This window comes from Patagioenas fasciata, chromosome 2, assembly GCF_037038585.1.
Source record: "Patagioenas fasciata isolate bPatFas1 chromosome 2, bPatFas1.hap1, whole genome shotgun sequence".
Classification (NCBI taxonomy): Eukaryota; Metazoa; Chordata; class Aves; order Columbiformes; family Columbidae; genus Patagioenas; species Patagioenas fasciata.
The window spans coordinates 138,995,909-139,023,630 of NC_092521.1; the positions used below are offsets into that span (position 1 = coordinate 138,995,909).

Consider the following 27,722-nt stretch of genomic DNA (forward strand, 5'->3'; position numbering starts at 1 on the left):
GTCATTCACTAACACCATTACCTATGAATCTCATTACACACTGAAGTGTATAGCATGGGGGCAGCCACCAGCGACTAAGTATAGTGAAGTATGAGAAGCTCTTAAACGGGCTTTGCTGCCACACAAAAGAAAATGTTAAATTGCATACTAGTGAGTCAAGATTGCACTCCATATTTCTGTGTTAGGAGGAGCATGTCAAAAGGTTGACTGCATAGTCATGTAGACATATCTCAAGTCATTCACCAGCAGGAGATAATATCTTGTGGTTAGATCTAAAACTAGATCCAAAAGGTTTAAAGAAGTCCACATATGGAGTGTTTGAGAAGGGATTTGCCCTCTGCCTTTTAGATGTTAATGTTTCATGTCAATACCAGTATCATAATAAAATTATAAAATGAGGGTGTTAAGAGCACATATTAGCTTGAAGATTAAATCTAAGGGAAGAAAATGTTTTCAGGAAGCAATAATATTGAACTTTCTTACTTTTCCTGGTTTTAATCTGGCTGCTCTACGGTCAGTAACCAGAAAGAAAAGAACCCCATGTTTCTGTCCACGTCCCACCTTCGTCCAATTTTGTGGCAGTTATATGTTGTGAAAAGTAAAATGACAGGACATTTGAAGATATAAATAGATTTGCAAAATGCACAGTTATGGTCGGGCTTTTTGATTATAATGATGTTATAATCTGATCAGGTATTGAGAGGTTAGGAGTAGAGAACAGGCTATAACAGAAGTAAGATTTCCACGGCAGGGGAGGGGGTTGGGGGGATGGAACCAAAACCTACTAATTTTTGGAGATGAGAATTTCATTATCTTGACTCATTTAGATTTAGGTTCTCTTTTACTGAAAGCTGTTCTTCAGTCTTTACTTAGGATTTTCTGTATTTGAGAGATCACAATGAGTGAAGTTATGATTTCAAATTGACTTTCATTGAACACGGAAAGGTTATTGCAGATACTGTCAAGACTCCAGTGCTCCCACAGTTCCCCATATGAGATTTTATGCCTTGCCATATGGTGACCCAGCCCATTTCATTGCCCTCAGACTTGGAGAGAGGAGTGTATGCATCCATCTGACAACCAGTTGAATAAATGCATTCCCCCAGTGATACTCTGTTGTTTCCTTTTTTTATTTTGCATTTTTTTTCAAATCTCTCAAATGCAAAGGAAAAGAACCGAGGATCACTTTAAGGCAGAAAAAGTTAGGTACTTTAGTTTTGGTTTTTGAATGTTGGAACAGAGCAGTGGTGGGAAACAAATGGATAATGTAGAAAAAGTGTATTCAGAACACAAAAATACTTTCTCTACAACTATATCCTTATTGATACATTTTAAAAATTCAATTTTGGTAGAAAGCTAGCATTTTATAAAATGTGTAGTGACAAATATGTTCTTCTTGAATAGATTTCTCTTTTAAAAAACAGTGCTATGACTTTCAGATATAATTGCAAGATGAAGTATGAAAACGACCCAGTTATATTTTTTCTCACTTTTTTTTTTTCTCAAGACTAATACTTATTGCCCATCACAAGTACATTTACAGCCGTTTGGACTTAATATAGTCCAATGGGTAATACATAGGGTTAAAATAAAATAGAACAATATAATTTGATGTTTATTAAGAAGATGTTAGCAAATTAGAATTAAAGTTCATGAGTTTAAGCCTTTCACACACCAAGAAATAGTTTTTAATTAAGGATGAGATAAGATAGGAGTTAAGTAAACCCACTCAGGTGAATTCCTTAGGCTGTATCACACTGTAACATGTTTTCAGTGATTATGCATGAAGTGAACAGGTATCATTGACTTCATCAGAAAAAAGAATGGTAGTACACCCATTTCATCTTAGAGCTCACAGTTCAGTATGTTGGCGTTTAATGTCTTCACTAATCAAGACAACAGCTTTCAGTAATCTCTGAATAGAATATTTAATATATCATTAACAAAATAATTTCTTTAAACAGAAAGAATATAGAACAAGAATGTAATGCTTCCAAAGACTTTTATTGTTAAGGGTAGTGCTTGTCACATGAGAGTCCTTCTAAATCATGCTGTTGTTTTGTTATACTCATTACTTTGTTTTCTACTTCCCTATTCTCCAATTTATTTGCCTGACCAGCAGGTGAGTTTAAACAATTGTTTCCTTGACAAATGTGCGGTTGGATGCACTGGAGATCAGCTTCCGTACACTGACGTTTCCTGCTGACTCCACGTTCAGTGTCTATGCAGCACAGGCTGATGATATCTTTGACCTTTGTTGTGTGCAAATAACTTTAGTTCATAGTATCTCTCCCCTCCTACTCTTTTATTAATCTGGTTTTCTAAGCTTTCATTTAGCATTGAGACTAAATGTAGAAGCAATTTCAAATTATCTTTTTCTAATGTTGCATGTCTAGGAGAGAAGATCACTAGCATTCTTTCGCTTTTGGGAAGGAGTCCTTGGCTTCTTTCTTTTCTGCCATTAGGGTTAAATTAAGCCTATACTGTTCACATCTTGAGTAGTCACCTCCTAAATGCCTGAAGATGCACCCCCCAGTTGGCACAAGACACTTGTATGGCCAGCTTCTTCACCAGTGTAGTTAACTTTAGTGCTAGTTTTTCTGTCTGTCTTTTCTCTTTCTAAACTAATGCTCTTATGAGTTCAGAAGATAGCTTAGTCTAATTCAGCTGAAGGTGCGTTCAAGAGTATTTTCTTCAGCAACAGAGCTGTTTAAAGATGATCACAGCCCTCTTGGACACTCCTGCTGTGATTTTTCTGCCTCCTCAGTCGTGCTAGTGCAGCAGTTTTGAGATTCATATAAGATCACAGGCATGATTTAAGTGAAGGGAAAAAATGACAATAGAGCAACTTTCTGAGGATTTGTATTTCAAACTGGATCTTCTTAGTTTTCCAGATCACAGAACAACCCTGCAAACAGATACAGAAGCATGGAGAACTGTTTGTTGAAAAACTGTGTCATAGGATAGGAACCAGCTGGAGGTGGTGCTGACAGGTGGTAGTTTCATGAACTGGCTTTGTTCATAAAATTGCACTCCATCATAAAAAAACTGTCTTTTGGGGCATTAATCATAGAATACCAGGTTGGAAGGGACCTCAAGGATCATATGATCCAACTCTTCTTGGTGAAACCATGGTCTAGACAAGATGGCCCAGCACCCGGTCCAGCTGTGCTGCCCCATGGCTTTGTCTGCACAAATTTCCAGTCACAAGGAAACCATGTCCAATTCCTTCCTTACATGCCAAAGCAAGACGTTCAGAGGCACATCAGTGTCAGTGAGCTGCTGGTACTGTAGATATAAAACTGGAATACTAAACTACTGTCCATTTCCTCCTCTTGCATGTGTTGTGCTGTTAGTTCTAGTTACAGTTCAGCGTGAAGGTAAGCATTTGTAGACAGCATTTTCCTCTTCTTTGGAAAACGTGTGAGTGGAAATGAACCATCAAGTTATGAAGTTTACACAGACTAGCATACATTAATATGTTATAATAACTTAAATCATGATGTATCATTTCCAGTGAGTCATTACAGTGTGATTATCTGATATTGATGTTCAACTACTACCTATGAATGGCATGCACTGAATCAAGTAGGATTCAATGTAATCTCTTCATTATTGCAGGTGGGCTTCTGGGTTTTAACTAGAGATACCTAGCTCCCTCTTAATTTCTTAATTAAGAGCCTTCTTAGGCTTTTATAGCATTTCACTTATACCTGACAACACTATCATGAGTGTAGGTAATGGCTAGGATGTTTTCTAGCACCAAACCTTTAGGCAAATAGCTCTTAAGCCTTTGAGACCTCATAACAATATATGACTTTCTTCTGGTCAGCTATACAGATTAAATTATCTGCACCTTTGACCAGGTTAAATCCTTTATATTGCTGTGAAGCAACTTACACTTTAGCAACTAGAAAATCAAAAATAAGATCCTTTTACCTTGGTAAGATGCTGCAAATCAAATGGAAATATACTGTGTTGTAAATCCACTGTCAAATGTCTGATTTAGTCATCATTACAACCACTGACAATGATATGTGCATGCTTGTAAAGTGAAACCAGTCATTTCACAATGACTTTTACTGTCAGGAACGGCATAATGAAGAGATTGTGTGAGTATGTTTGAATACAATGCTTTATGAGGAACCTGATAGCACTGAAAAATTGAGAAGTTAAGAAAATGTTCAAATTTGCCAATTTTAGTGTTTTTTTTTTTTTTAATTTTTGTATTCAGTATTCTTACACCCTTGTCTTCCACCTTGCCTGATAAATTATGCATTACAATTAAGAAAAAAAAAAATCTCTCAGTGTGCTTATAAATTGTGTCTAGACTTTTTTATTTATCTGAATTTGAAAATGTGGACATCTTAACTTAAAATTTAGCTATTATTGTGCTTCTGTTTTATTTAAGGCAGTAAAAAGAAGTGAAGAGTTATGTCAATGGGAAAAAATAAGTGCTTTCTTAAAAACATTAAAATATTGATTAGCTTGAGGAAATAAACATTAAAATTAAAAGCAAGAAACAGAGGTTTATAATTCAAACTATTGTCATATATCTTAGGTATATATTTATTAATTCTGAGCTCCAACATCTTCATGTACTGACTTGTTTCTATATAGAAATGAAACAGGTACCTCAGTGTAGTCAATGTAGGAAGTTATATTTTTAATATTTATAATAAAAAACCAAAATGTTTGTCTTACTTTTAGGGCAAGTAACCTCAAATACATAAAGTTGAAGTTTTTGAAATATTCTGCCATTTGAAGAAATATTTGCTGGGGGTGGGACAGAGAATGAGGTCCTTTATGAAACAGTATAATCATTTTCATGCTGCATCAATAAATTGGGTCCTGTTATTCAGATAATTTAACAATATGTGTAATTTAAGTAAAACAATGGTTTTGAATCTTTTGGTTTCTTCCCATTCAAGTATAATCCAAAGGAGATGTAGTTGACAACAGATTTGCTTTCCCAGAATGTTTTTCAGTCTATGGGGACATTTTTGGTGGATGACAAAGTCGATTTGCTGTTGCAATTAATTATACTTGTAATTTTGTGTTAGCAATAACTTTCAGGCATAAATCTTTGCTTTACCGTGGGGTTACTTTAATAGGAAACAATGTGCTCTTCCAGATTATTTTTTTACCTTTTCTTCTGTCATTATTCCTCCTTACCCCACTTTTATTTTCTGTTTATATGCAGCATTTGAATTATGGATAGCTTGTAGCATTTCTTTCTCAATTTTATGCCCACAATGCTCTGTATGTATGAATTATAATTACTGTGTTCAAATATTTGACTTTTTATATAAATGAGATAGTATGTGTTAAACTCTTGAATTCTCTCATTGATAGCTTTAAAATAACAAACGAAACAAACAAAAAAACCCCATACATGTAACTATTTTCTCCTTGTCTCTTTTACCCCTTCAGAATTTATAGAAAATTTCAGTACCTTTTAAATCCTCGTCAAGTTTATAGTCTTTCTGGAAATGGACCAATGCCAGGGTAAGTCTACAGTTAATATTATTACCAGGAACTCATTTAATAAAATGCTACATAATCACATGAACAGCCTCAGGCACATATAGCATATTTTGAATGTATCAACACTACAGACCTCTGACTGGCTGCAGAAATTTATAGGTGTCATTTGTTTACATGTACTAGTACAACAACGTATCATATGTTTTACTTATAACCATGCAGTACTCTTTAAGAACTGTGTGATAAATTTCTTTCTATTCACAGCTTTTACTGCTATATCAGCCACCCAAGTTCAGGCAGGGGTTACTTTCATTATAAATATCAAGAAGCCTCAAAGACTGACTCGCAAGACAAACATTTCTTTTATGTAAACACACATATGTACATGCTTACTTGTCTGTCTAATACATATATAGCGTACATATATATTTTTATGCATGTCAGATATAGGGTGTTTCAAATTACAGTGGCTGTGTGCTTCTTATCAATTCTGTGATTGGGGGGGACAGGTAGGGAACAGAAAATGACTGGACAGGCTTGATTATGCTGTCAGTGACTTTTTACGGGGACTGAAGTGTTCTGTGAACCCGGCTTTGTTGTAATCACTCCCCTAATGTGCTGCTTCCGTGCATTTTGCATTCATTCATTTGAAGGCAGGAGAATTACAGATTTTTCCAAATTCCAAATTTTTCCAACTCTCTCCTTTTTAAGTAGTGGGTACTTTTGTAGAAGAAAACAGGAAGACGAGCATTGAACATCTGGTCTGTGTATCATTTTGAATGTATTGGATGTTATTTAGTTATGTCGCTGATAACATGAAATTTTAGATCAGTGAGAAGAGTGGGAGAAAGATAAGAGGGGATATATATTCACTAACATGAAGTTTACACTGTTGTTTGAATACTTTTTTTTTTCTTAATCTGGGGAGTTTTTATTAGTTTAGAACATCTTTTCATTTAAGTTGGAGGAAAATAAGGTGAAGGTGCAAACGTGCATGGCTTATGCCTTGCAAAGTTATATTTCAGTTATCAGATATATTACTGGAAAGACTATGTTCTGAGAGTTTCTGCCAGTACTGCTGATTTTAAGGCCAAACACACAGGAAACTATTCTCTATTACAACCATTATACAACTGTCCATTTATTTATTGTGTTACTCAGGATGGGTATAGCATTAATGAAAGTGAAAAGCTGAACAGACCCAATTCTTCTTGAAGTTTAGATTCTCAGCATACATTGTACTACGGAGTAGCTAACATGCCACCTGCAGAACAGTATAAAACCCACTCAAAAAGTGAAATAATGACATACATGATTTCTTTCTTGCCTGTAATTTTATCCTGTACCTGAACGTTAGTCCTCTTTTATTTCCCAAATTATATTTGTTGTCTATGTTTTGTTATGCTAATCTTGACACATATGGAAAATTTAAGTAAACTTAGTCCAAAGAATAAGTAGACTAGAAAAATTGCAGAAACATAGCTCAGGAATTAATAAAAAAATTTACCTGAGACAAAACTAGTAACCAATACTGTTTTATATACGTTAAAATGGAAACACCATGCTGGAGATTGAGATGATGACTTAAAATAACTGAAATGTTTTTGTTCAAATACATTGTGTTTCATTGAACTTTAAAAAAACAAACAAACAAACAAACAAAACAAAACCAAAAAAATAAGAAAAAGTAGGACCTCACTGGCTGCATTTCTGTCTGTTACTGACTTCTAGTTTTCGTGTATCTCGTGATGTAAAGGAAAATGTATTTTAAGGGAGAAGCACAAGAGGGCAGTGTTAAGTTCAAACTGAAACCCTGCGCTGAAGTGATTTAAACTTTAGTCTTTTGAACCAGGACAGTGTTTTTTAGAAAATATTTTCAATTTCTTTTCCTATTAGGAATCAAAATAGTTTTACTTCAGAGTCACTTTGAAGAAATTTCTAATTAATTTTCAAACAGACACTATATTTTATTAAACTTGTTTTGGAATATTTTTTATTCATTCCACAGAAATGAATAAACCTAAATTTCCAGTTTATCTCCTGCCATCACTTCTTGCCCCTGGCAATACTGTGTAGACTGCATATAATTTGTCCCTGAAACGAGCAGTTGAATAAACTATGTATTTCACTTACCAGTCCTTGTTACCCTTTCTGCAAGGGCTGAATTGCCTCATAAAACCTGCCCATCCATCCATCTGTCCATTCACTCATCCATCTCTATAATGCCAGTTATACTAGATTGTCAATCAAAGTGTTACATTTATGTAATATTGTCATGTGTGTCATTTGGATTGAAAGGGAACAGCGTGGGGGATTGTATAGCACAGATAAAAACAAATGTACATTCTTTGTGCAAGTTACTGTTATTGAGTGGAAAGGGATAAAGATAGATAATGTATATTTATTTTAAAGCATTTATGATTATTGTAATACATTTTAATTGAGTCTATTTTGCGATTTTTAAAAAATTTTATTTTGAATACTAATATCCATCATGTTTACTCAACCTATAGAATGTTTGTAGTATTAGGGGAGAATTTACATGTTTTTGGTAGAACCAGACTCTCTGCTTTAACTTACATGTTAATGTTTTAAGTTTATGATGGTATTTTTCTCCTGGGCTGCTGTCATCAAACAAGAAGATAATATTCACAAGTTTTCTATCTCGACATCCAAACATATGTGGCTAACGTGAATTAATAGTCCCAATTCATTTCTGTCAAAAATCTGAGAGTCTCTTGTTAAGGCAACAGGGAGAAAGACAAGAGAACTATGACACCAGTAAAATTTTAGGTCCTAGGAGGACTGTGGAACTTCTGTATAAATAAAGAAGTCAACAGCTCAATCACTTCTTCCTGTTCAGTGGGATAACCATGTTCTTGCACAGAAATGTGTTGAAATAAAGGGCCTGAGCTGGAATAGGGTTAAAATAATCTTTGTTCAGAGGAAGAAGGACCATTACTCTAGTCTTATATTTGAATTTCTTTGAAAACTAGGAATAAGACATTTCATTTTCCCTTTCAGTCCTCTCCCTTAAAAAAAAGAAGAAAAAACAGCAACAACAAAAAAAGCACACAAACCTGTGCCCACATTTCCTTGTATCAGTAATTATGCGGTTTTTTCTAAACATGCTGGCTTGTAGCAGGTCAACAGAAAAATATTTTGAACAAGTTGAATTTTAGTATTTCTATCTGTATGTGCAGTTACTCAAGAGAATGTCACCTACTTTCATAATAGATGGGACGGTCCTTGGAGAACTGCAGGGAGAGCAACAAAGACATTTCTTGTAGCTTCTTAGCATGCCTAAGCTAAGGTTTTCAGAGCTGTTTATGTCAAGACTTGTGTACATAATCTATATAAAAATATGTATGTGGTGCAAATAAATTGCATGGCAGTTACTCTCTGGCATTGATTCCATTCCAACAATGGAAAACGACCTGCTGGGAGGCCTGAAAATCAAGGAACTCTCAGCCAAACGGCAGCAGTACACTTGAAACATGGGTATGATAATTAATGGTTTAGACATTCTTTCTTTGGGAGTAGAGAGATATGGGTGAGCTGGAAAAACCGTGTAGGCTCTGCAGCTGAACACAGGCATAAGAGGTACTGTGCAGTTATAGACTGCCAGAGTTAACAAAGTGACGTGAAAATTGCCAGGCTTATACGTTGTGTAATTTGTGCCTAGCACCTGTGTTTTCAGCTTTGAAAAGAGTTTCCCTCTTTGGTTGTTACATCTCTATAGGAGTCTTCTACTTCTGACAACAACTGTTATTGTGGATTTAATGATCTTGAAGAATCTGAAATTCAGTTATTGTTCACTTCACAGAGAGGTAAATAATAGCTGGATGAATAGCAGTCAAGCCACAGACACACATGACTCTGTAGAGAGGTCACTGTTTCACAAAGGCTTTGTCCCTCTAAAAACGGTCTCGTTCTCTTCAGTCTATTATTTAAAATGCCTAATTTATGTTATTTTTATACTCTATAATAGAAATTATATCCACAAAAGTTGTATTTCTTTCTAACTCCCTTAAGCATTTAGTTTAGAGACCACGTATTTTTAAAAATTCTATCCGCAAGTTTACCTCAACAAGCCTGTTAAATTCTGTCCACTTTAAAGATGTCCAAGGCAGCCAAACTGAATCCCTACAGTTTACTCTGTAATCTACAGCACCTGGGCCTTTATAACTTCACAAAGCAATAGACCTTTTTTGAAAATTACACTATTTTTCCTTATTATTGGAATTGATTGCTAGAGCATTTCTTTACTGTGGGACATTTGGAATATACAGAGTATTCTGGGAAGACATATACGCCAAGAATATTTTAGAAGATAATAACTGCATAGTTATTTTCACCTGAACAAAACCTTGAATCTCGTCCTTTTTTCTTTAGAAGAATTACGTTTTTGCCAAAGAAGGGCAAAGCAAGCCATGGTGAGTTGGTTTTACTCTAATGATTAAAATTACAGATGTGCACGATAAAGCAGTAGTACTTAGAACACAGTAAGTTTTCATATGTGAAACTTCAACCTTGGGTTTAAAGATATATTTAAAACAGCTATTTAACAGTATTTTTACTTGTATGACATCTGTGGTGTTTGCTGCATACGCATCACAATCTTTAAGTATTGTAAATATCAGTAATTTCCACTCTTATCTCAGTCTAGACTTCCAAAGTTGTGCGACAGATACATTCACCTCTCTCTTAATCGTTGTAGTTGTTCAGTAGTGAGTTTGCCACACACAGCCTTTGTAAATCTTAGGAAAACTTACACGCACAGGAGCAGGTTGTCCCCGTGTACCAGAAGATGAGCCAACAGGGAAGAAGGGTGGCCTGGCTGAATAGAGAACTTCGGTTGGATCTTGGGAATAAAAGAATTTATAACCTTTGGAGGAAGGGGAAGGCTACTCAAGAGGACTATAAGGATGTTGTGAAGTTATGCAAGGAGAAAATTAGAAAAGCCAAAGGCCAACTAGATCTGAGCCCAGCTATTGCTGTAAAAGGGAAAAAAAATTGTTTCTATAAGTACATCAACAACAAATGGATGGCTAAGGAGAATCTCTGTCCTCTGATGGGTGTAGGGGGAAACATAGTGACAAAAGGTGAAGGAAAGGCTGAGGTACTAAATGCTTCTTTGCCTTATTCTTTATAAGACCAGTTGTGCTCCAGGGACCCAGCTCCTGAGCTGGTAGACAGGGACAGGGAGGCAGAATGAAGCCCCGATAATCCAAGGGGAAATGGCTGACAACCTGCTGCACAAGACACACACAAGTCTATGGGGCCAGATGGGATCCATCCAAGCGTAGTGATGGAGCTGGCAGAGGTCATCACTGAGCCACTTTCAATTATTTATCAGCAGTCCTGGCTGACCAGGAAGGTCCCAGTTGACTGGAAGTTAGCAAATGTGACACCCATCTACAAGAAGGGCCTAAGGAGGACCCAGGGAACTACAGACCTGTCAGTCTGACCTCAGTGCCTGGGAAGGTCATGGAACAGATCATATTGAGTGCCATCATGTGACACGTATGAGACAACAAAGTGATCAGGCCCAGTCAACATGGATTTGTAAAGACAGGTCCTGTTTGACCAACCTGATCTTCTTCTATGACAAGGTGACCTGCTTAGCGGATGATGGAAAGGCTGTGGATACTGTGTACTTAGACGTCAGTAAAGCTTTGATGCTGTTTCCCACAGCATTCTCCTGGAGATACTGGCTGCACATGGCTTGAATGGATGTACTCTTCGCAGGGTAATAAACTGCTGGATGGCTTGGCCCAAAGAGTTGTGGTGATCACAGTCAAATCCAGTTGGCGACCAGTCACAAGTTGTGTTCCTCAGGGCTCAGCACTGGGGTCAGTTCTGTTTAATCCCTTTATCAATGATCTGGACAAGGGGACCGAGTGTACCCTCAGTAAGTTTGCAGATGACACCAAGCTGGGTGGGAGTGTTAGTTGGCTGGAGGGTAGGAAGGCCATACAGAGGGATCTGGACCAGCTGGATCAATGCGTCAAGGCTGATTGTACGAGGGTTAACAAGGCCAAGTGCCGGGTCCTGCACTTGGGTCACAACAACCCCAGGCACCGTTACAGGCTTGGAAAGCCAGCTTGGCAGAAGAGGACTTGGCGGTATTGGTCAACCGCTGGCTGAACATGAGCCAGCAGTTTGCCCAAAAAAGCCACCAGCATCCTGGCATGCAAGAAGAATAGTGTGGCCAGCAGGACAAGCGAAGGGATCATCCCACTGTACTTGGCACTGGAGAGGCTGCACCTCAAATACTGTAGTAAGTTTTGGGCCCTTCACTACAAGAAAGACATTTCAGTGCTGGAGCGTGTCCAAGGAATGCAAAGAAGCTGGTGAAGGATCTAGAGCACAGGTCTCATGAGGAGCAGCTGAGAAATCTGGAGCTGTTTAGCCTGGAGAAAGGGAAGCTGAGGAGAGACTTTATCACTTTCTACAACTGCCTGAAAGGAGTTTGTAGCATGGAGGGTGTTGGTCTCTTCTCCCAAGTAGCAAATGATAGGACAAGAGGAAATGCCCTCAAGTTGTACCAGGGAAGGTTCAGATTGGATATTGGGAATTGTTTTTTCACAGAAAGTGTTGTAAAGCAGTAGAACAGGCTGCCCAGGAGAGTGGTTGAGTTGCCATCCCTGGGGGTGTTTAAAAGATGTATAGATGAGGCTCTTAGGGACATGGTTTAGTGTTAAAGTTTGATTATGGTTGGATTTTATGATTTTGAGGGTGTCTTCCAACCAAAATGATTCTATGATTTGTCTGGAATCCATTTTAAAAGCCTCTGCCTCATCCTTTGGTTCGCTTACTAGTTTGGTCTTCTTGCATTCTTAAACTGGTTCTCTTTTTCAGTCACCCCAAGATAAGCTTTTGACTGTCACAGTTAAGTTACTTCTGAATGTATGACATCCAGCATCTTTACCCACTACCTGCATATATTGATTCACTCTTCCCACAAATGATTCTGTATTTCTTCTTGTGACTGGCATACATCTCTCTCAAATCTTCAAGGCTGCTATCCATTATGCAGATAAAGCTAATTTCATTCTTGCAGGGAACATAGATTTGATGCTAATCATTATTGTTTAGTACCTGTATCAGAATGATTTGGGACCATCTACTGACACTAATGCTATATTGAAAAATAAGTTGGGTTACATCTTAAGCAGTAGTTAAGGAAAACTTAAGTTTTGGTTGGACAGGGCTCTGAGCAATAAGATCTAGTGAAAAATGTCCCTCCTCATGGCAGGTGAGTCAGACTAGATGATCTTTAAAGGTCTCTTCCAACCTGAACCATTATATGATTCTATGATATTAATGTTATTTTTGAGTGTGAAGCATACCATATGGACCAGTGTTTTCAGTGTTGCATACCTGACTGTTAAATGTCCCCTATGTTCATGGGGTCCCTCAATATCCAATGTGATCACAGACTGAAGGACTGGGTTTTTTGTTTATTAAATATGTTGTCATGGGGTTTTTTTGCAAGCCTTTGATTTTAAGTTGACAGCTGCCTTTATCTTTAGATAATCAATATTTTCAGCTGCCATATATGCATCTACCAACAAACTTTTTCACATTAAAATGCTATTCCAGGAGGGTAATATATTGCCTCATGCAATGAGAAACTGAATTTATTGAAACTTTTTTTATTAGAGTGATTTACTGAAATTACTCTTATGTTAATAGTGTCATTACAGTGTACAGAAAACTGTAACTCAGAGTTGTAATGAGGTTGAATTGTATACATTGTCCAGTTACGTGGCCAGCTCAGCCTGGCAGTCTAGAAGAGGAAAAACTGGTTTTAGTTTTCATTCATAGGCTCCAGTAAATAACCATTTGTCAAGGAGTGTATTTGCTTTGTTTAGTAAAATGACTACAATGAGGTCATTACAATAAAGGTGTAAACATTGCAACAATGCAGTTGCTTTGTCTTTGAACTTGGTGGTTTCTTCTGGACAGTTAGTTTAAGAAGACTCAGCAGTGAGTTAGACATCTAAATTAGTGAAATTACTAGATTAAACTCAGCATTGTGAATCCACTAGAGGATGGAGTTTCTATGTGATAGGGTTCACCTGGAAGTGTGAGGTATCTATCAGATCAGTCCTGTGTCAACATGAATCTGTTAATGAAGATTTAACAGGCTCTGCTTTGCTTTGAGTTCATAATATTTAGGGTGAACGTTTATCTTTCATTCACTTCTGTTCACACACAGCATAAATTCTGTTCCGATATGCAAATGTCATACTAGTGAACTTGTAATTATCAAACTGATAAGTTACACATGCCATTCAAGAAATTTTTTATAATATGACTATATTTTATTTCTACCATATTTTATGAATTAATGATTTTACATATTTTTTGGTTCAGTATTATTGTCCCAATACCTTTAAGGCCAGCATACTTTATTACTGCAAATATAGAAGTTTTGAAACATAAATAATAACAGATAACTTTTAATACAGTATCTCTGTAAATCATAATACAGAGTTTCTGAAGTCTTGCAGCTTATTACAATTAAATGCAAGTATAGTAATTGGCAAAGTTCATGTACTGTGTATAATAAATACCTTCTGAGAAGCTATGAGGCAAAAGTATTTGCAAATTTTACTAATCATCTATTTCTAAGTAATTCTCCTTTACCAAAAACTGAATCCACATTACTCAGGGGTAACTGTAAAAGCCGCTGAGGAAAAACATGGGTTTAAGCCACAAGAACTGAATTAGCTTTAATGCTATGTAGGGTCTTTAAGAGAAAATTTCTCTGATGTAGAGAGATTTTTTATTTTTCCACTTTATTCTTCTCTGCAGTGGAGAAATATACCAAGTTGAATAGTATTTTTCTGTCCACTGGTAATTTGCAATGCACCTCACATTTAGCCAATACTTATGCTGAGATACCAGTATATAGTGGATTATTTTATGCTTGGGCACTTGATAGTTTTGACTTTTGCTTCCACTGTAAGTGAAAACAACTGGCTGAACGAGGTCACACAGGGCTGTTGTTATTCTACCTTGTGTGGCTGAGCACCTGAGATCTCAATGTAGTGCACTGCTTCTGGGCGTGAGGGAAAAAGTCATGTGCAGTCACCTGAATGGAAAGCATTCCAGCTTCTCTTTTAAAATAGTTTTAATGTGAGTGAGACTGGGTTTTCTAAAACTATACTATAAGAGTAAGGGGTGGAGTATGTGTTATCTGTGAATAAATCAATTAAATGGATGATTTGACAGCAAACAGTTCAGTCCTATACTGTTGGTGGTTTTTTTTCATAGTTTCTCTGCATTTGTATGGATTTGATGAGATGATTACAAGAAACTGAATTAGAGTAGTATAGGTAATTGAAAGAGTTGCCATGTTTCAAGTAGAAATTACTGATTTATCAGCAGAAACTCAGTAATTGCTTGTGTGTGTGATCCGTGTGTCTGACAAAATAAAATAAAAATAGGTTGGTATCAGACACCTTGAGTGGTTTATTTGTTTTACTTCTAGCAGATAGGAAACCAGATTAGTTAAGACTAAAACAGGTCAATATACAAGGGAACTATCAAGATGAAGATCTCTATTGATAGGTTTTCCAACTCAGTCTTATGACTGAGACCATTAACTATATTCACAGTTGACCATGGACTAAGAACAATGTGTATGCTTATGAAATTTATTGGAAGTGGAAAGTTGGGAGACATTGTAAAAAAAGGGAAGCTGCATTTTAATGATAAAAGAACTTGATCATCAGGGAAGAATTAGATGATCTTGTCGATTTTGATGATAGAAATACAATCAAGTGTAATAATCTCTTGTAATCCAAATTTAGGGATTGGTTGTATTGACCTTTCTTAGTACAAAGAAAAAGTGGTTAACTCTCCAGAATCATCTAACAATTCATCTAGCAAATATCCTGCTCTTTTAAGGTCTTAGTGTGCAACCATGCATTTTTGTTCTCTTCTTGTGGATTATTACAGTTGTACCTTTTCATCTTTTATTCCCAAATGTATCAAGAGTTTTGTTTGTCCTGTGGTAGGAGGTGGTAGCAGAAGTTCTGCTGATCTTTCTTGTTGCCTTTTCGCCAGTGACTGAAGAATAGGTGTAACTTGGATTACAGACTGTACCAGCCTAATGTTCTTATGTACCATTCCAGCTCTACTGACTTCTGTTAAGTGATGTAGGAAAGCTTTTTACTATAATGTATACAAAAATTAAATCTAAATAAAAGAATATCTACCTATTCTAATATTCATAAGTAAAAGGGGAATTTTTGTTAGTGGCAATATTTTTCCTAATTGAAAAAAAAAGTCAAAATTACGTGTAGTTGTTTAAATGATTCTGTGTGAATTGTAGTACAAATTATTTGATACAAATAAAATACATGTTTTGAAGTATCATTTACATGTTACTCATAACCTAATTAATATCTCTCAAGGTCATTGATGTAATTTTTGTAAAGATTATTGATATAATGAACACCTGTCCTGAATGTCATACTTGTCATAAGATTCTTATCTGCATTGTGCTGTGTAAAGAGTAATTGTTGAAATTGTTTAATAATAATAGTAATAATTTGTTAAAAAGTAGACCTAAAACCTTAGAGGAATAAACCCATTGTAAGTACTGGTGTATATTTTTCTCTTATTTGATTATTATTACATATACTTCGAATACTTGTAAAATTTTATAAATCACTTCAAGAAAATAAGACTGCATCTTCTATTGTGGTCCTTTGCCTTAGTCTGACAGTGCACAAAGCCTTTACAATTACTTCCGTTTTTTAAATTCCCATTTCACACCACTTTCCAGTCCAACAGTTTTTTTCTTTTCAAACCATATAAAATGTTCTGTGGCTAAGAGATAACAGGTGCTATTAAAACACTAATTGACTAAAGCTGTCTTCATAGGCAATACATATGCTTTACCTTCAGTTCTATTAAGAAATCTGTCAAATTCTTTGTTTACAGTTATAACACTTACTGAGTTTGAATGGAACCTTATACATAGAAAATCATGTTCCCTTACCAACTGCACATTCTAATTCAGTGAATGAGATTTATTTACATATATAATTATATAGCTATATTTAATTTTATAAATTAATTTGATTTTATAAATATTTATATTTGTTATAGTATATTTGTATACACTATCTATATATATGCAAATATGCAATGTATGGTACATTATACTCTATTTTTATATGATATATAATCTATGTATAATATTAATATTTAAATGTATAAAAAGAGAACGACATATGAACTTAATGCTGTGCTATGAAAATGTTCGGAAAATTCACTGTGTATGAATATGAAATGCTCCAGGGGAAAGAGGAGACTGAGGGGTGACCTCAGTAATGTTTACAGATATATAAAGGTTGAGCGTCACGAGGATGGAGCCGGGCTCTTCTCGGTGACAACCAATGGTAGGACAAGGGGTAATGGGTTCAAACTGGAACACAAAAGGTTCCATTTAAATTTGAGAAGAAACTTCTTCTCAGTAAGGGTGACAGAACACTGGAACAGGCTGCCCAGAGAGGTTGTGGAGTCTCCTACTCTGGAGACATTCAGAGCACGCCTGGATGCCTTCCTGTGTAACCTCATCTAGGTGTTCCTACTCTGGCAGGGGATTGGACTAGATGATCTTTCGAGGTCCCTTCCAATCCCTAACATTCTGTGAAATGTGAATGAAACTTATTGAGAATTTTTTTGGCAATATGGTTTCGTCACATTCTTCAATCCCCAACTCTCTTGGAAAGTTACAGTTTTTTTGCTGAAGATGAAATATACAGTCAAAATTAATTTTGATATGGTGGGGGTGCTTGCTTATAAAAAGGGAGATGGAGGTTTAGGTCTATGTTCTCGCTATCTGGATTAATGCTAGCATCAACCCTGGACTTTTGGTGTTGGTTTTTGTGTGTTTATTTTTTCCAGGCTTTCTTTTGACGTCGGTTACATGTGGTGGAAATGCTTAGATATTTATAGAAGTTAGTACCCTACCATCACTTCTGGGCTATAATTCAATTTTAAATTAATCTGAAATACCCTCAGTACTGGAAGCAATATAATTAGATCTGCTAACATTCTACAGCCCCATCACATTGGGTCTAAGTGGGAATGCGGATGATGGGAGGCACTTGTCTCTTTGTAGGGGGTGGTGAAGTGAGAGAGATGCACACCTGTGGGCCAGGGCATATCTCAGTGGCAGGACATGACTTCCAGCAGAGGGTCTTCCAGCACATGTGCATATTAGAAGATATGTTTCCCCAAGTGTACTCAGTCAGATTTGCCACATGATGTTTTGGATCACAAGGGGTCCTATAGTGCTTGTCCTGCAGATGTGGAAACTAAAACATAAAAGGTGAGAAGGGCAAACAAGGGTTTAATATAGAATGAGTAAGCATCTTTCAGACATTGTACTTGACACTTGAAATTGTCTAAGAACTCTTCTGAGCAGAGAATATCAGAGGGAGTGGGATCAACAATGTGATGGGCTAAATTCTGTGTAGCCTTGCTAACCCTGAAATTCTGGTCTAAAACTAATAAAACAAAAAGTTATCCTGTTGTCTTTTACATCTTAAATAACATTTTTTGACCTCTGTACTTTCCCTTGTTGTATGCTCTTTCTTTAACTCTCTGGTTTTGTGTTTGTTCTTGATTTTATCAAGAAACCTAAAACAATTTTTAAAACTTTCTATGGACAGGAACACCATTCTCTGTGCAGCATTGAAGTTTCGTATGGAAAATAGCTTGAATTAAACACCCGCTAGTTATTGTGTATTTGAGAATTTGTGCACCTTTTTTACAAGATTGCAAACTGCAAATCAGATCTGGTCACTGTCATATAGAACATGCATTAAGATGTCCACAACACCAGTGACTAGAACATGTATGATTTTGCATACCCACACACACGGACTGTCCAATCACAATGTATGTGTAAGGACTAATTTCAGTATGTGTCAAAAGCTATCCTGAAAAAATACTTTTAAGTTAAAAATATTGCAACTTAGAATTGTTCTAATATATCCTCACTTTTCAGCATTATGAAACATTGGTATTGAATGAAGTGGATAATGATATGATAATACTGTCCAGTACTCAATGGAAATGGAAGCAGAAATAGCCAGGCAAATATTACCAAGATGTTACACATGTAAAATACAGTTTGTAGGTTGATGGAATGACTGAATGCTATTTGATACTTACTCATTTTGTATTAAACCATGGTGCAAAATTGTTTTTATCAACCATAAGATGCTCAGCTTATTACGTATTAGTGTACTATCAGAAACATGCTTTTTTTCATATGCTTTTATAGCCAGCACCTCACAAGGAAATGTTGTGGCTAATGCATTTATCCACCTTAGACTTTTCTGTCTAGAGAGACTACATACCCATTTACAACTATGTAAACAGAGAATGTTTTCTGGCAATAGTTTCAAACAGCATTTGGACTGAGACAAAAATTTGGGTTAACAATGAGGTCCAAGTTATTCTAGTATTAGCGTACCATAATAACCCTTGAATTAATGATTTCATATTAATTTTTTCAGATAATAGAATGTTGGAATGTTTTTGTCTAAAAATGAATGCATGAGCAGAGGTGATGATTATTTCGAGTGTTCGCTTGCCATTTACTATTAAATAAAATACCTTAAACCATAAAATGTATGCATAACGCACAGTGCATTTATGTTAATTAAATAGATATCTTCATTTACTGTTTTTAGGTTAAATTTTTTCCGAGATGTTCCTGAGTTCAGAGTGCTTGCATGTGGTGGAGATGGAACAGTAGGCTGGATTTTGGATTGCATAGGTAATCAATAGTGTTTACACAGTTTTTCTTGACTCATGTTTTTAATTTTACTACTCCTCCGTATTTACCAGCTTATGAGTACAGGTATTTCAAACAAGATATTGTTAATATTTTTTCTTTTTTTTGTATGTGTTAGTTTGGGACATGAGTATTTTTAAGGTTATTCAAATTACAAGGGATATTCAAAATTTCTAGACAAGCCCAGTGTTCAGAGTCCTCTGTATTCCCAGAAATCAAGACTTTTGAATCAATCTGTTTTGATTTAAATTAGAAGTCTGTTGCCCAAACTGAATAAAATCTAAGTTGTTTCTCTTAAGACCATTTACCTTTGCTCATTTGCTTTTACAGTTTCCAAATTTTTGTTTATGCTCCATTATCTCATAATGGAGATAATGGGATAACAGTCCTTTGAAAAGGACTGTTCTGACAGCTGTGTAGGTACCTGTGCAGTGGGGTATGTATGTCATTTGAGTTTTGGAGTTCTTTTAGTCAGTCGACTGTAAAGTCCTCTTTACAAATCATTAGGAAGGCCCAAAAGTCAAGATATTACAGACTTAAACTTCCTCAGGCTTATTAGGGAGAATATCTACCACCCCATGTGATCATTTATTTGGCATAAGAAAGGCTGCAGAGAATAAAAAAAAGGGAACATATGAGAATGGAAATTAGGAAGAAGATTAAGAGAGGCTGAAAGAATCAACAGGAAGTTTGAATGAAGAATATTTAGAAGTGTGTGTTTTGTAGGAGTTGTGGACTAGGAAACCTTCTAAAGTTCAGTGAGAAGTAAAAATGGTGTCATGGAGGAGTGAATGACAACAAAGGCATATTTTTAGTCTTGGTTTGAAAGAAAAGAAAACAACGAACTTTTTGCAAATACAAACTATTGATTGTAACTCTCAAATAGCTTTCAAAGTTGTAAATCCATGAAGTTTTGCAGCTGTTAATTGTGTCATCACTTTTTTCCTGAAGTTTAAGATGCTATACTGTTATTTTTAATGGTATGATTTGAACTAAAGACTGCATTTTGTCTTATATAAGATAATGTCTTCTGCAACAAATTTTGTGGTACAGAACTAAGAAATAATTTACAGATCCAGGATCCATTTGTTTCATAGGTGCAGGAATTAGATTTTTGAATGCTGTCTTTTAGTGAACAAACCCTTTGGCACAAGTAGCACATACAAAGTGTAAGAAATCACCTGTTTTGAGAAATAAACAGTTTCTACTGGTTCTTACTTTTACTTTTTAAATATTAATTCTACTAAATGTTATATTCTCTATTGTAAATGCTAAGTCTTCCTAAAGAATTGAAGGGAGAAATTGACAAATAACAAAACGTCCCTGCTACATCCATTGGGTATAAAACCTCCTGCTGAGAGTTTTGTATGAACAAAATAGCTGATTGTTTAACTATTCAAGTATAACTTTTAAGCTAGACATGCTACTAATTCCAATTAAATGGGGAATTTGACAAATTTTATATTTTAAATATTATAGCTGGGCGATATCTACCCCACTTCCAGCTTTCAGAAAGGCTGTATTTCTTGACAAAGTTTTTCCCACCGGATTTTGAGCAGAGATCCTTTGGCGTGAAATGCTAGAAGAGTACTGGTAAAGAGTCAAAAGTCACTGCAAGTTCATACATTTCAAAATATTACTTATTAAATACAAAATGCTGACTAAGAGGCTTGATCAGATAGACTAAGGCTCATTTTGAATAGCAGGTTTAATTCCTGATGGCCAAACTCCTGGTGTTAGTTCCAGTGAGTTCCTGGTAATGGTGCTCATGTGTAGACGTGAATCCAAGTGAGTACACAGTTAGACACAAATTTGGTCACCCAGATGAAAAAGTACAAGATTCTTTCTAATTGTTCATGCCCTTAACTTCTTTGTGTTTGTAGCTGGGAATGGCAGAGCTGAAAGCAACAGAGAGCACGACGTGTTCAGTTTTGGAAAGATCTTGAGTATCGTTGTTTATAAATGTTTATCACATTTATGGATTGCAAAAGTCCTTGTGATAACAGTCGAGTAAATTAGGATTAAGAACTGAATGTTGCCTGAGGAAGGGGCTGCATAGTAGAGTGACTTGGTAAAATGCCTGTTGCTGAGCAGGCAGCGTAATCTCATACACAAAACATGTATCACTGTCTTTCATGGAAACAAAACCTAACACAGTTACTGCATTAGTACCGTATGATTAGATCTTTTTGTTTCTTAGTTATGTTTTTCCTCCTTTATTCACAGAGAAAGCAAACTTAATTAAGCATCCTCCAGTTGCTATCCTGCCTCTTGGGACTGGCAACGACTTAGCAAGGTGTCTAAGATGGGGAGGAGGTAAGCACAAATTAAAATACAATGCATTATGTAATTAAAAATAATAATAAAAAAATTTTGCAGTAAAATATACTCTCAGTATTTGGATTTCTTTGTTATGATGTATGTAAAGAACTGTTATTACCTTACCTTTTTGTGGAATTAGCTGTTGTAAATGTTATATGAACAATTTTATAAATTTTAAAGGTTACAATCACACTTCATATCTTATTTGTAGTTTCTGCTAACACCTCCAAGATGCAGTGCATAGCAGCAGTATATAGCTATTTGGTTGGCTTTTTACCATCTATATTGCTGTTATTTCTTCAATCAATACCTTATAAAGGGAGTATTTTTAAATGGATTTTAATTGGGGTGTTCTGAAAGGTTTACTGAAAACAGCTAATAATGGGTTTGGAGTGGTTTAATCTTTTTTAATATTCATAAATATTAAATGAAAAATTTGTCTCAGCCTCAGACTAGTTCCTTTGATGCACTCCCCTTCTCCTACAGAGGATTCCAGACAATAAGTACTATTTATCAGGAAATGAGAAGACAAAATAATGCTGGAAGGAGAAGTCAAACCTTTAATAGCCTTTGCATCCTTTCCTGGATGTATGGAGCCTTACTCTCAGCTCCTCCAATAACTGATTGCCATTCAGAATTTGTATTACAGGATAACTTGAAGGGGACATGAAGCAAGTCTTAGTCAAGACTGTCTCTGGTGAAAGCACTTGAATTTATGGTCTCACAGTTCTAGTTCAGGATTCAGTTGATCATTTCCATCAAGATGTTGTGTATTGGGACCTTGACTGTTTATTGGAACTTCTCAGCTTTTGTAGATAGCTCTTCCTTCTGTCTCATCATAGCAAGTTTCCTTTCCAAATTTCTGTCCTTGTGACCAGATAGTCTTTAGCAAATTCTCAATATTTTCCGTGCTATAGAACTTTTTGTTAACCGTAATGTTCCGTCAGATCATTTGAGGACCTCCTTTATTTTCTCTGTCATGACTGGTGATTGTTTATTCACGTAGTGTTAGGAAAGAAAATAAGATAAACCAACCCAAAAGCCAATGAAATCAGCCTTGCTTCACTTTATGAACAGTTCATAGAGTAGAGTCATAGAATAATTCAGGTTGGAAGAGGTTACATGAAGTCGGTAGTCCTATCTCCTGCTCTAATTAGGGTCAGCTGTGAGAGCATTTGATTACCTTAGTCAGGACCTGGCTTTCCATTCTGTTTATTAACCTTCTGTTTCGAGTGGTTCCACCTGAACTAAAGTAGAAAAAGACAATATTAAAATATTCTGGCTTGGATCGTTCTTTAACTAGTTGCTTTGTGGTAGATAATGCCGTAACACAGTTTGTCTGGAACTTCCGTAGATGGGAGAGGAGGCAGGGCTTCCAGAAACTAAATTGCTGGGAAGTGATCTCAAGGATGCAGACAAATGGAATTGTGCAGGGTGCTGTTACATAACTAACAATAGCTAACAAAACCATACTATACAATCATAAAGAAATAGATCAGCAATGACTTTACTTGCTAAAACTGTTAGTGACCCAGGAAGTACATTTTGCTTGAATATGAAAATTAATTTCTAAATTGAAAAAGGAATGAGTCCACAGGTCTTAGTTATCTATTATAAAGTCATTTAGTCTGAATAGTATTCAGAGTTGATAATGTCACTTAGCTAAATCCCCATACTTTTTATGCATGTACACACGCATACTATATAGTATTTACGCGCTTCTGAGTATGCATAAGTTTTCTACTGAGTTTAATGTACAGTGTAGTGAACTACTACAAGTGAATTACCTAAAGACATGTGGGCGGGCAAGATCTCTCTACAGGGTGGGATGAAGCTTATAAAGACATTACTGAAAGATGGAAACCTGTTCTTATAGTTCTGCTGATAAGTTAACAGTTATAGATTTTAAATTTTGGATTCGTTATGATTAACCACATTGAAACAATCAACAAAAAAATAATAGACAGCATTTAACCTTGTCTGACATGAATCAGAAAAATCTACTGTATGTCTTTTTTCCAGAAATTTTGAAATCAAAGGAATTTAAGCATTAAGATTACCTTCATAACAAGAACATTTTGCAAAGTATAACTGTAGCTTCTTGGATAACTGCCATAATTGTTTGAAAAATTCAAGAGATTGGCAGATATTGAACATCAAATTATCTTCTCCAGTATAAATCTGATGCCTAGTGAAATCTGCGGAGTTAATCTAAGTTTACATTAAATGAGCTGAGCGCAGAAATTAGCTTTGTATTTGTACTCCTTTTAATGAGAGGTGCTGGAAAGTTGTCAATACTTAAAACAAAAACCTGGTTTTCAGGTCTTATGTGCATACTTTTTGTTTTTCCAGTCGTCTAGAAAAAAAAAAGAAAATTGAATGAAACTTTATTGTATTTGATTAAATAACCATTTTCACGTTTTGCTAGGCTATGAAGGTGAGAATTTGATGAAGATCTTAAAAGACATTGAGAACAGCTCAGAGATTTTGCTGGACAGGTGGAAATTTGAAGTAATACCCAATGATAAAGATGAAAAAGGAGACCCAGTGCCTTACAACATCATCAATAACTACTTTTCTATTGGCGTGGTAAGACTTATGCTTATCCTTAAGCTATTTTCTTTTTCTGTTTTGAATAAATATTTTCATTGCATGTCTTCAAGTGAAGAATTGTTGGCTACAGACCATTTGTAATGTTATTTTGCCAGTGAAATGAATACTTAGATGACTGACAGCAATTTACATAAATTTACTTTCACACATTCAAACCAGAATTATTTTTCGGGACCTTCTACCTTCCCATCTATAAAGAAGATATTTGTGTTGTTCCTAATGGTTTATGAGCAGTCATAGCACTAAATTTACGTTGTCATTATGAAGAACCTATAAAAATATAAAGAAAAACTAATCAGTTAGTAAGAACTCTAGGTAACCTTTTCCATTTAAAAGAACAGTGGCATAATTTATTTCATCAGGGCAGTTTTAGATCATAAAATAAAATAATATAAAAATAATCCACAAGTATCTTCTTGGTTCTGTCTTATGGGAATATTCACAGTTTGAATGAAGCTCTTGTGTCCTTTAAACTGCATCTCTGGCTTATGCTTCACTTTGGTTTCCTGTTGTATCTGCTATCCACACTGCACATACGAGGGGAATTGGGCATGTCCAGTCTGACTCTTCAGCTTTTTGCTATGGATGGGCTGTCAGACACAAGCAGAACGGGGACCATGATGAGGTCTGGATTTCACAGATTTAATAGTTCGTAAATAAGATTTTTAACTCAGACACAAATGAAGTCTAATTAGCTTGGGAACATGCCCTGCAATAGCTACACTCGTCATTCTGAAATCAGCTTGTTCCACATGAGTCTGTATATAAATTTTTTACAAAAGTCAAAATCCACTTGTACAGGATATCTAATTCTGCAACTCAGTGCTTCAAAACGCTACAGAAAAGTGTTTTAGTGGGAAGTACAACATACAGCATTGTAAAATCCAGGGAAATTAAGGATGTGTTCTTATTTTATTCAGTCACTGTGCTTCAGCATTAACAAGGTTCTTCCCCAGCTTTAAGTGGTTGATGAAATTTTTACGTTTTAATTGCAATTCTTAATTTTGATAATGCCTAGGAGCAACACACAGAGACAGTCTATTCCTTAAAAACTTTCCTTCATTTCCTGTACTGCATAGTCCTAAATGCTGGAAAAACAATTCATCAGGTCTCCCCAAGGTTAAGATATTTAAGTAATAAGAAATTGCTGTTAAGTTTGATTTTTTTCCTGAATAATTTGGATTTTAGCCTCTTGTTCAGAGTGAGTGCAGAGAACAACTAGATCCAACATAAATAACAGAAATTAGTATATAAAAGTACATAAATGCAGAGTATATGCACCAAAACCAGTGCAAAATTGAATTCATAAATAGGAGAGAAAGTACAAAGGAAAAAACTTTGGTTGCTGTAAAAAAATACCATGATAACAGAAAATGTCCAGCACAGGGGGAAATATTCATTGACTTTGTCAAAAGGAATTATTGATGCTAAAGCTCACAGATGAAGAAAGAAAATAAATGTGTTATACTAAGAAATCAAACAAGAAGTGAGAGGGAGGAGAGATAAGATTTTACACCTATATATTAATACAGTGCAATTTAGTTTCTAAAATGTAGAGTACTACTACATGTAAAGACACACCACAGAAATGGGAAATTGAATGCCAAGTAGATACCTGGACATCTGTGAACATGCTAAGCTTCAAAGAAGCCATTAGCATTTTTAAAGGGAAGAAAACAGAATTGAAAAGTTGAACTGAAATTATAGTGGAAAGATCATAATACTATTAAGGATACTGTAAATTATTTGTAGAATGCTGCAGGAAAATAGCAGGCTCCATGGACAACTGGAAGACTCAGCTTTTAGTTAAAAACTTTCAATCCATGAATTTAATAACACAGAAATTCTGATTATTCACATAATAGAAATGTGAGCACCCAAAAATTATACCAGGAATGGACAATGCAATATGTTGCATTGAGAAAAGCTTCTAAAATTGTAAAATCATGTTTTTGAAGGAGTAAGATCTGCCAAGTTTGTCATGCGTGGAACTAAATGTATGCTTCTTGATTTTGTTCAATAAGAGAAAGTGAATGGTGAACATCAGAAATTGGATTTTAGACTTGCTAAAATTGTGTAGTTCATATATTAGGTAGCATTCATAATAACTTTTGAAAAGCCAGGGAAAATTTTTATCTGTGTAAATAGGCTAAGTACTCAAACTTGGGTACAACTAAAGTAAATCTAATTCATGAAAGCAGCATTGTTTTCAATACTTGAAGCCTAATACAAACTTTGGCAAGTACTGAATTGGGAAAGAAACAATCTACCACTATGTTACACACCAGTCCATAGCTGCTGGTACCCAAGACCTTAACTGGAGTCAAGCCTATAGCAGAAAAATACTAATGCTGCCTACAATGTTATATTAAGAGAAACCAAAAGGATTGATATCATATCATAGAACCATAGAAAATCATTGACTCACTTATCCATTCCTCTCCATAAGGTAGTGTCCATGGCTCTTGACTAGTTCCTGACAGATGTTTGTCCAGTTTGTTTCTAGACATTCCTAATAAAGCAGATTTACCTGTGGTGACCTACTGTATTACTTTTTTGTCTGTACTCTGAAATATCTTTGTCATATCTAACCTGAATAGTCTTGGTATAGTCTGGCTCCAGGTCTTTTTGTCTTGTACAGAGTGGACAAGGAAAACAAATTATTCCATTCCTCTGTTAAACTACTTATTACCTACTAGAAGGTCTATCAGATCATCCCCTAGTCTTGTGCTCTGTAAGCTTTCTATATCCAATTTCTTCAGCCTCACAGAAAGTGTTTTCTAGACATCTGATCATATGTGTCGCTTTTATCTGTGTTCAAATAAAACAGGAGAATTCAATCCAATTACTCCCTTTGGACCGTATCTCTCTGGAACCATAGTGCTTCCAATTAAACACAATGCTGCAGTTGGTGTCTTATCAGCACTGAGTGGAGAAGAGGAATTAATTCATGTCTTGTAGAGGATATCTTTATTAAGAAAAAATAACCTTCTTAATATTAGCATGAATTTCGTTATTCATATTTGACTCGTGGTTCATTGTTAATTTCAGATACTCTTCTGAAGAACCACTACTTCAAATCTCACTTGGCTTTTTCATAGGTGATTCTTCCTGCCTACATGCAGAAACTTACACTTAATTGAATTACACCATCTTCTCATTTTTACTGTTTCTCCAAGGCCCTGTGAAAATTAATGGTAACCTACAACATATTGCATATTGTGTCATAGATTCATACCAAATAATAAGCACAGCCTCTAATCTGATAAGAATAGAACCTGCTGTATGAATTTTGAAACAGTACAGCAGAAATTGTATTCGACAACAAACAATCCCAATATATATTTAGAAATGCCAGGGGAGTAAAACTCAGTTAAATGGTTCTTGTGGTGGGGCTCTTTCTTACTGCTTTAGGACCATAATTCAAGTTGGAATAGACCACAGGAAGTCATCAGTCCAGTCT

General features: G+C 35.6%; 1 protein-coding gene across 8 annotated transcripts in view; it reads left to right on the top strand.

Moving 5' to 3' along the window:
- DGKB (diacylglycerol kinase beta) overlaps nt 1–27,722 on the top strand; it is a 349,951-nt gene that overhangs the window by 129,986 nt on the left and 192,243 nt on the right. For all 8 annotated transcript variants that reach the window (XM_071805088.1, XM_071805087.1, XM_071805090.1 and 5 more), the window contains 4 exons: nt 5,434–5,508; nt 19,221–19,306; nt 21,551–21,640; nt 24,075–24,235. In XM_071805088.1, coding sequence (XP_071661189.1) covers nt 5,434–5,508; nt 19,221–19,306; nt 21,551–21,640; nt 24,075–24,235 — 412 coding nt within the window. The remainder of the gene's footprint in view (nt 1–5,433; nt 5,509–19,220; nt 19,307–21,550; nt 21,641–24,074; nt 24,236–27,722) is intronic.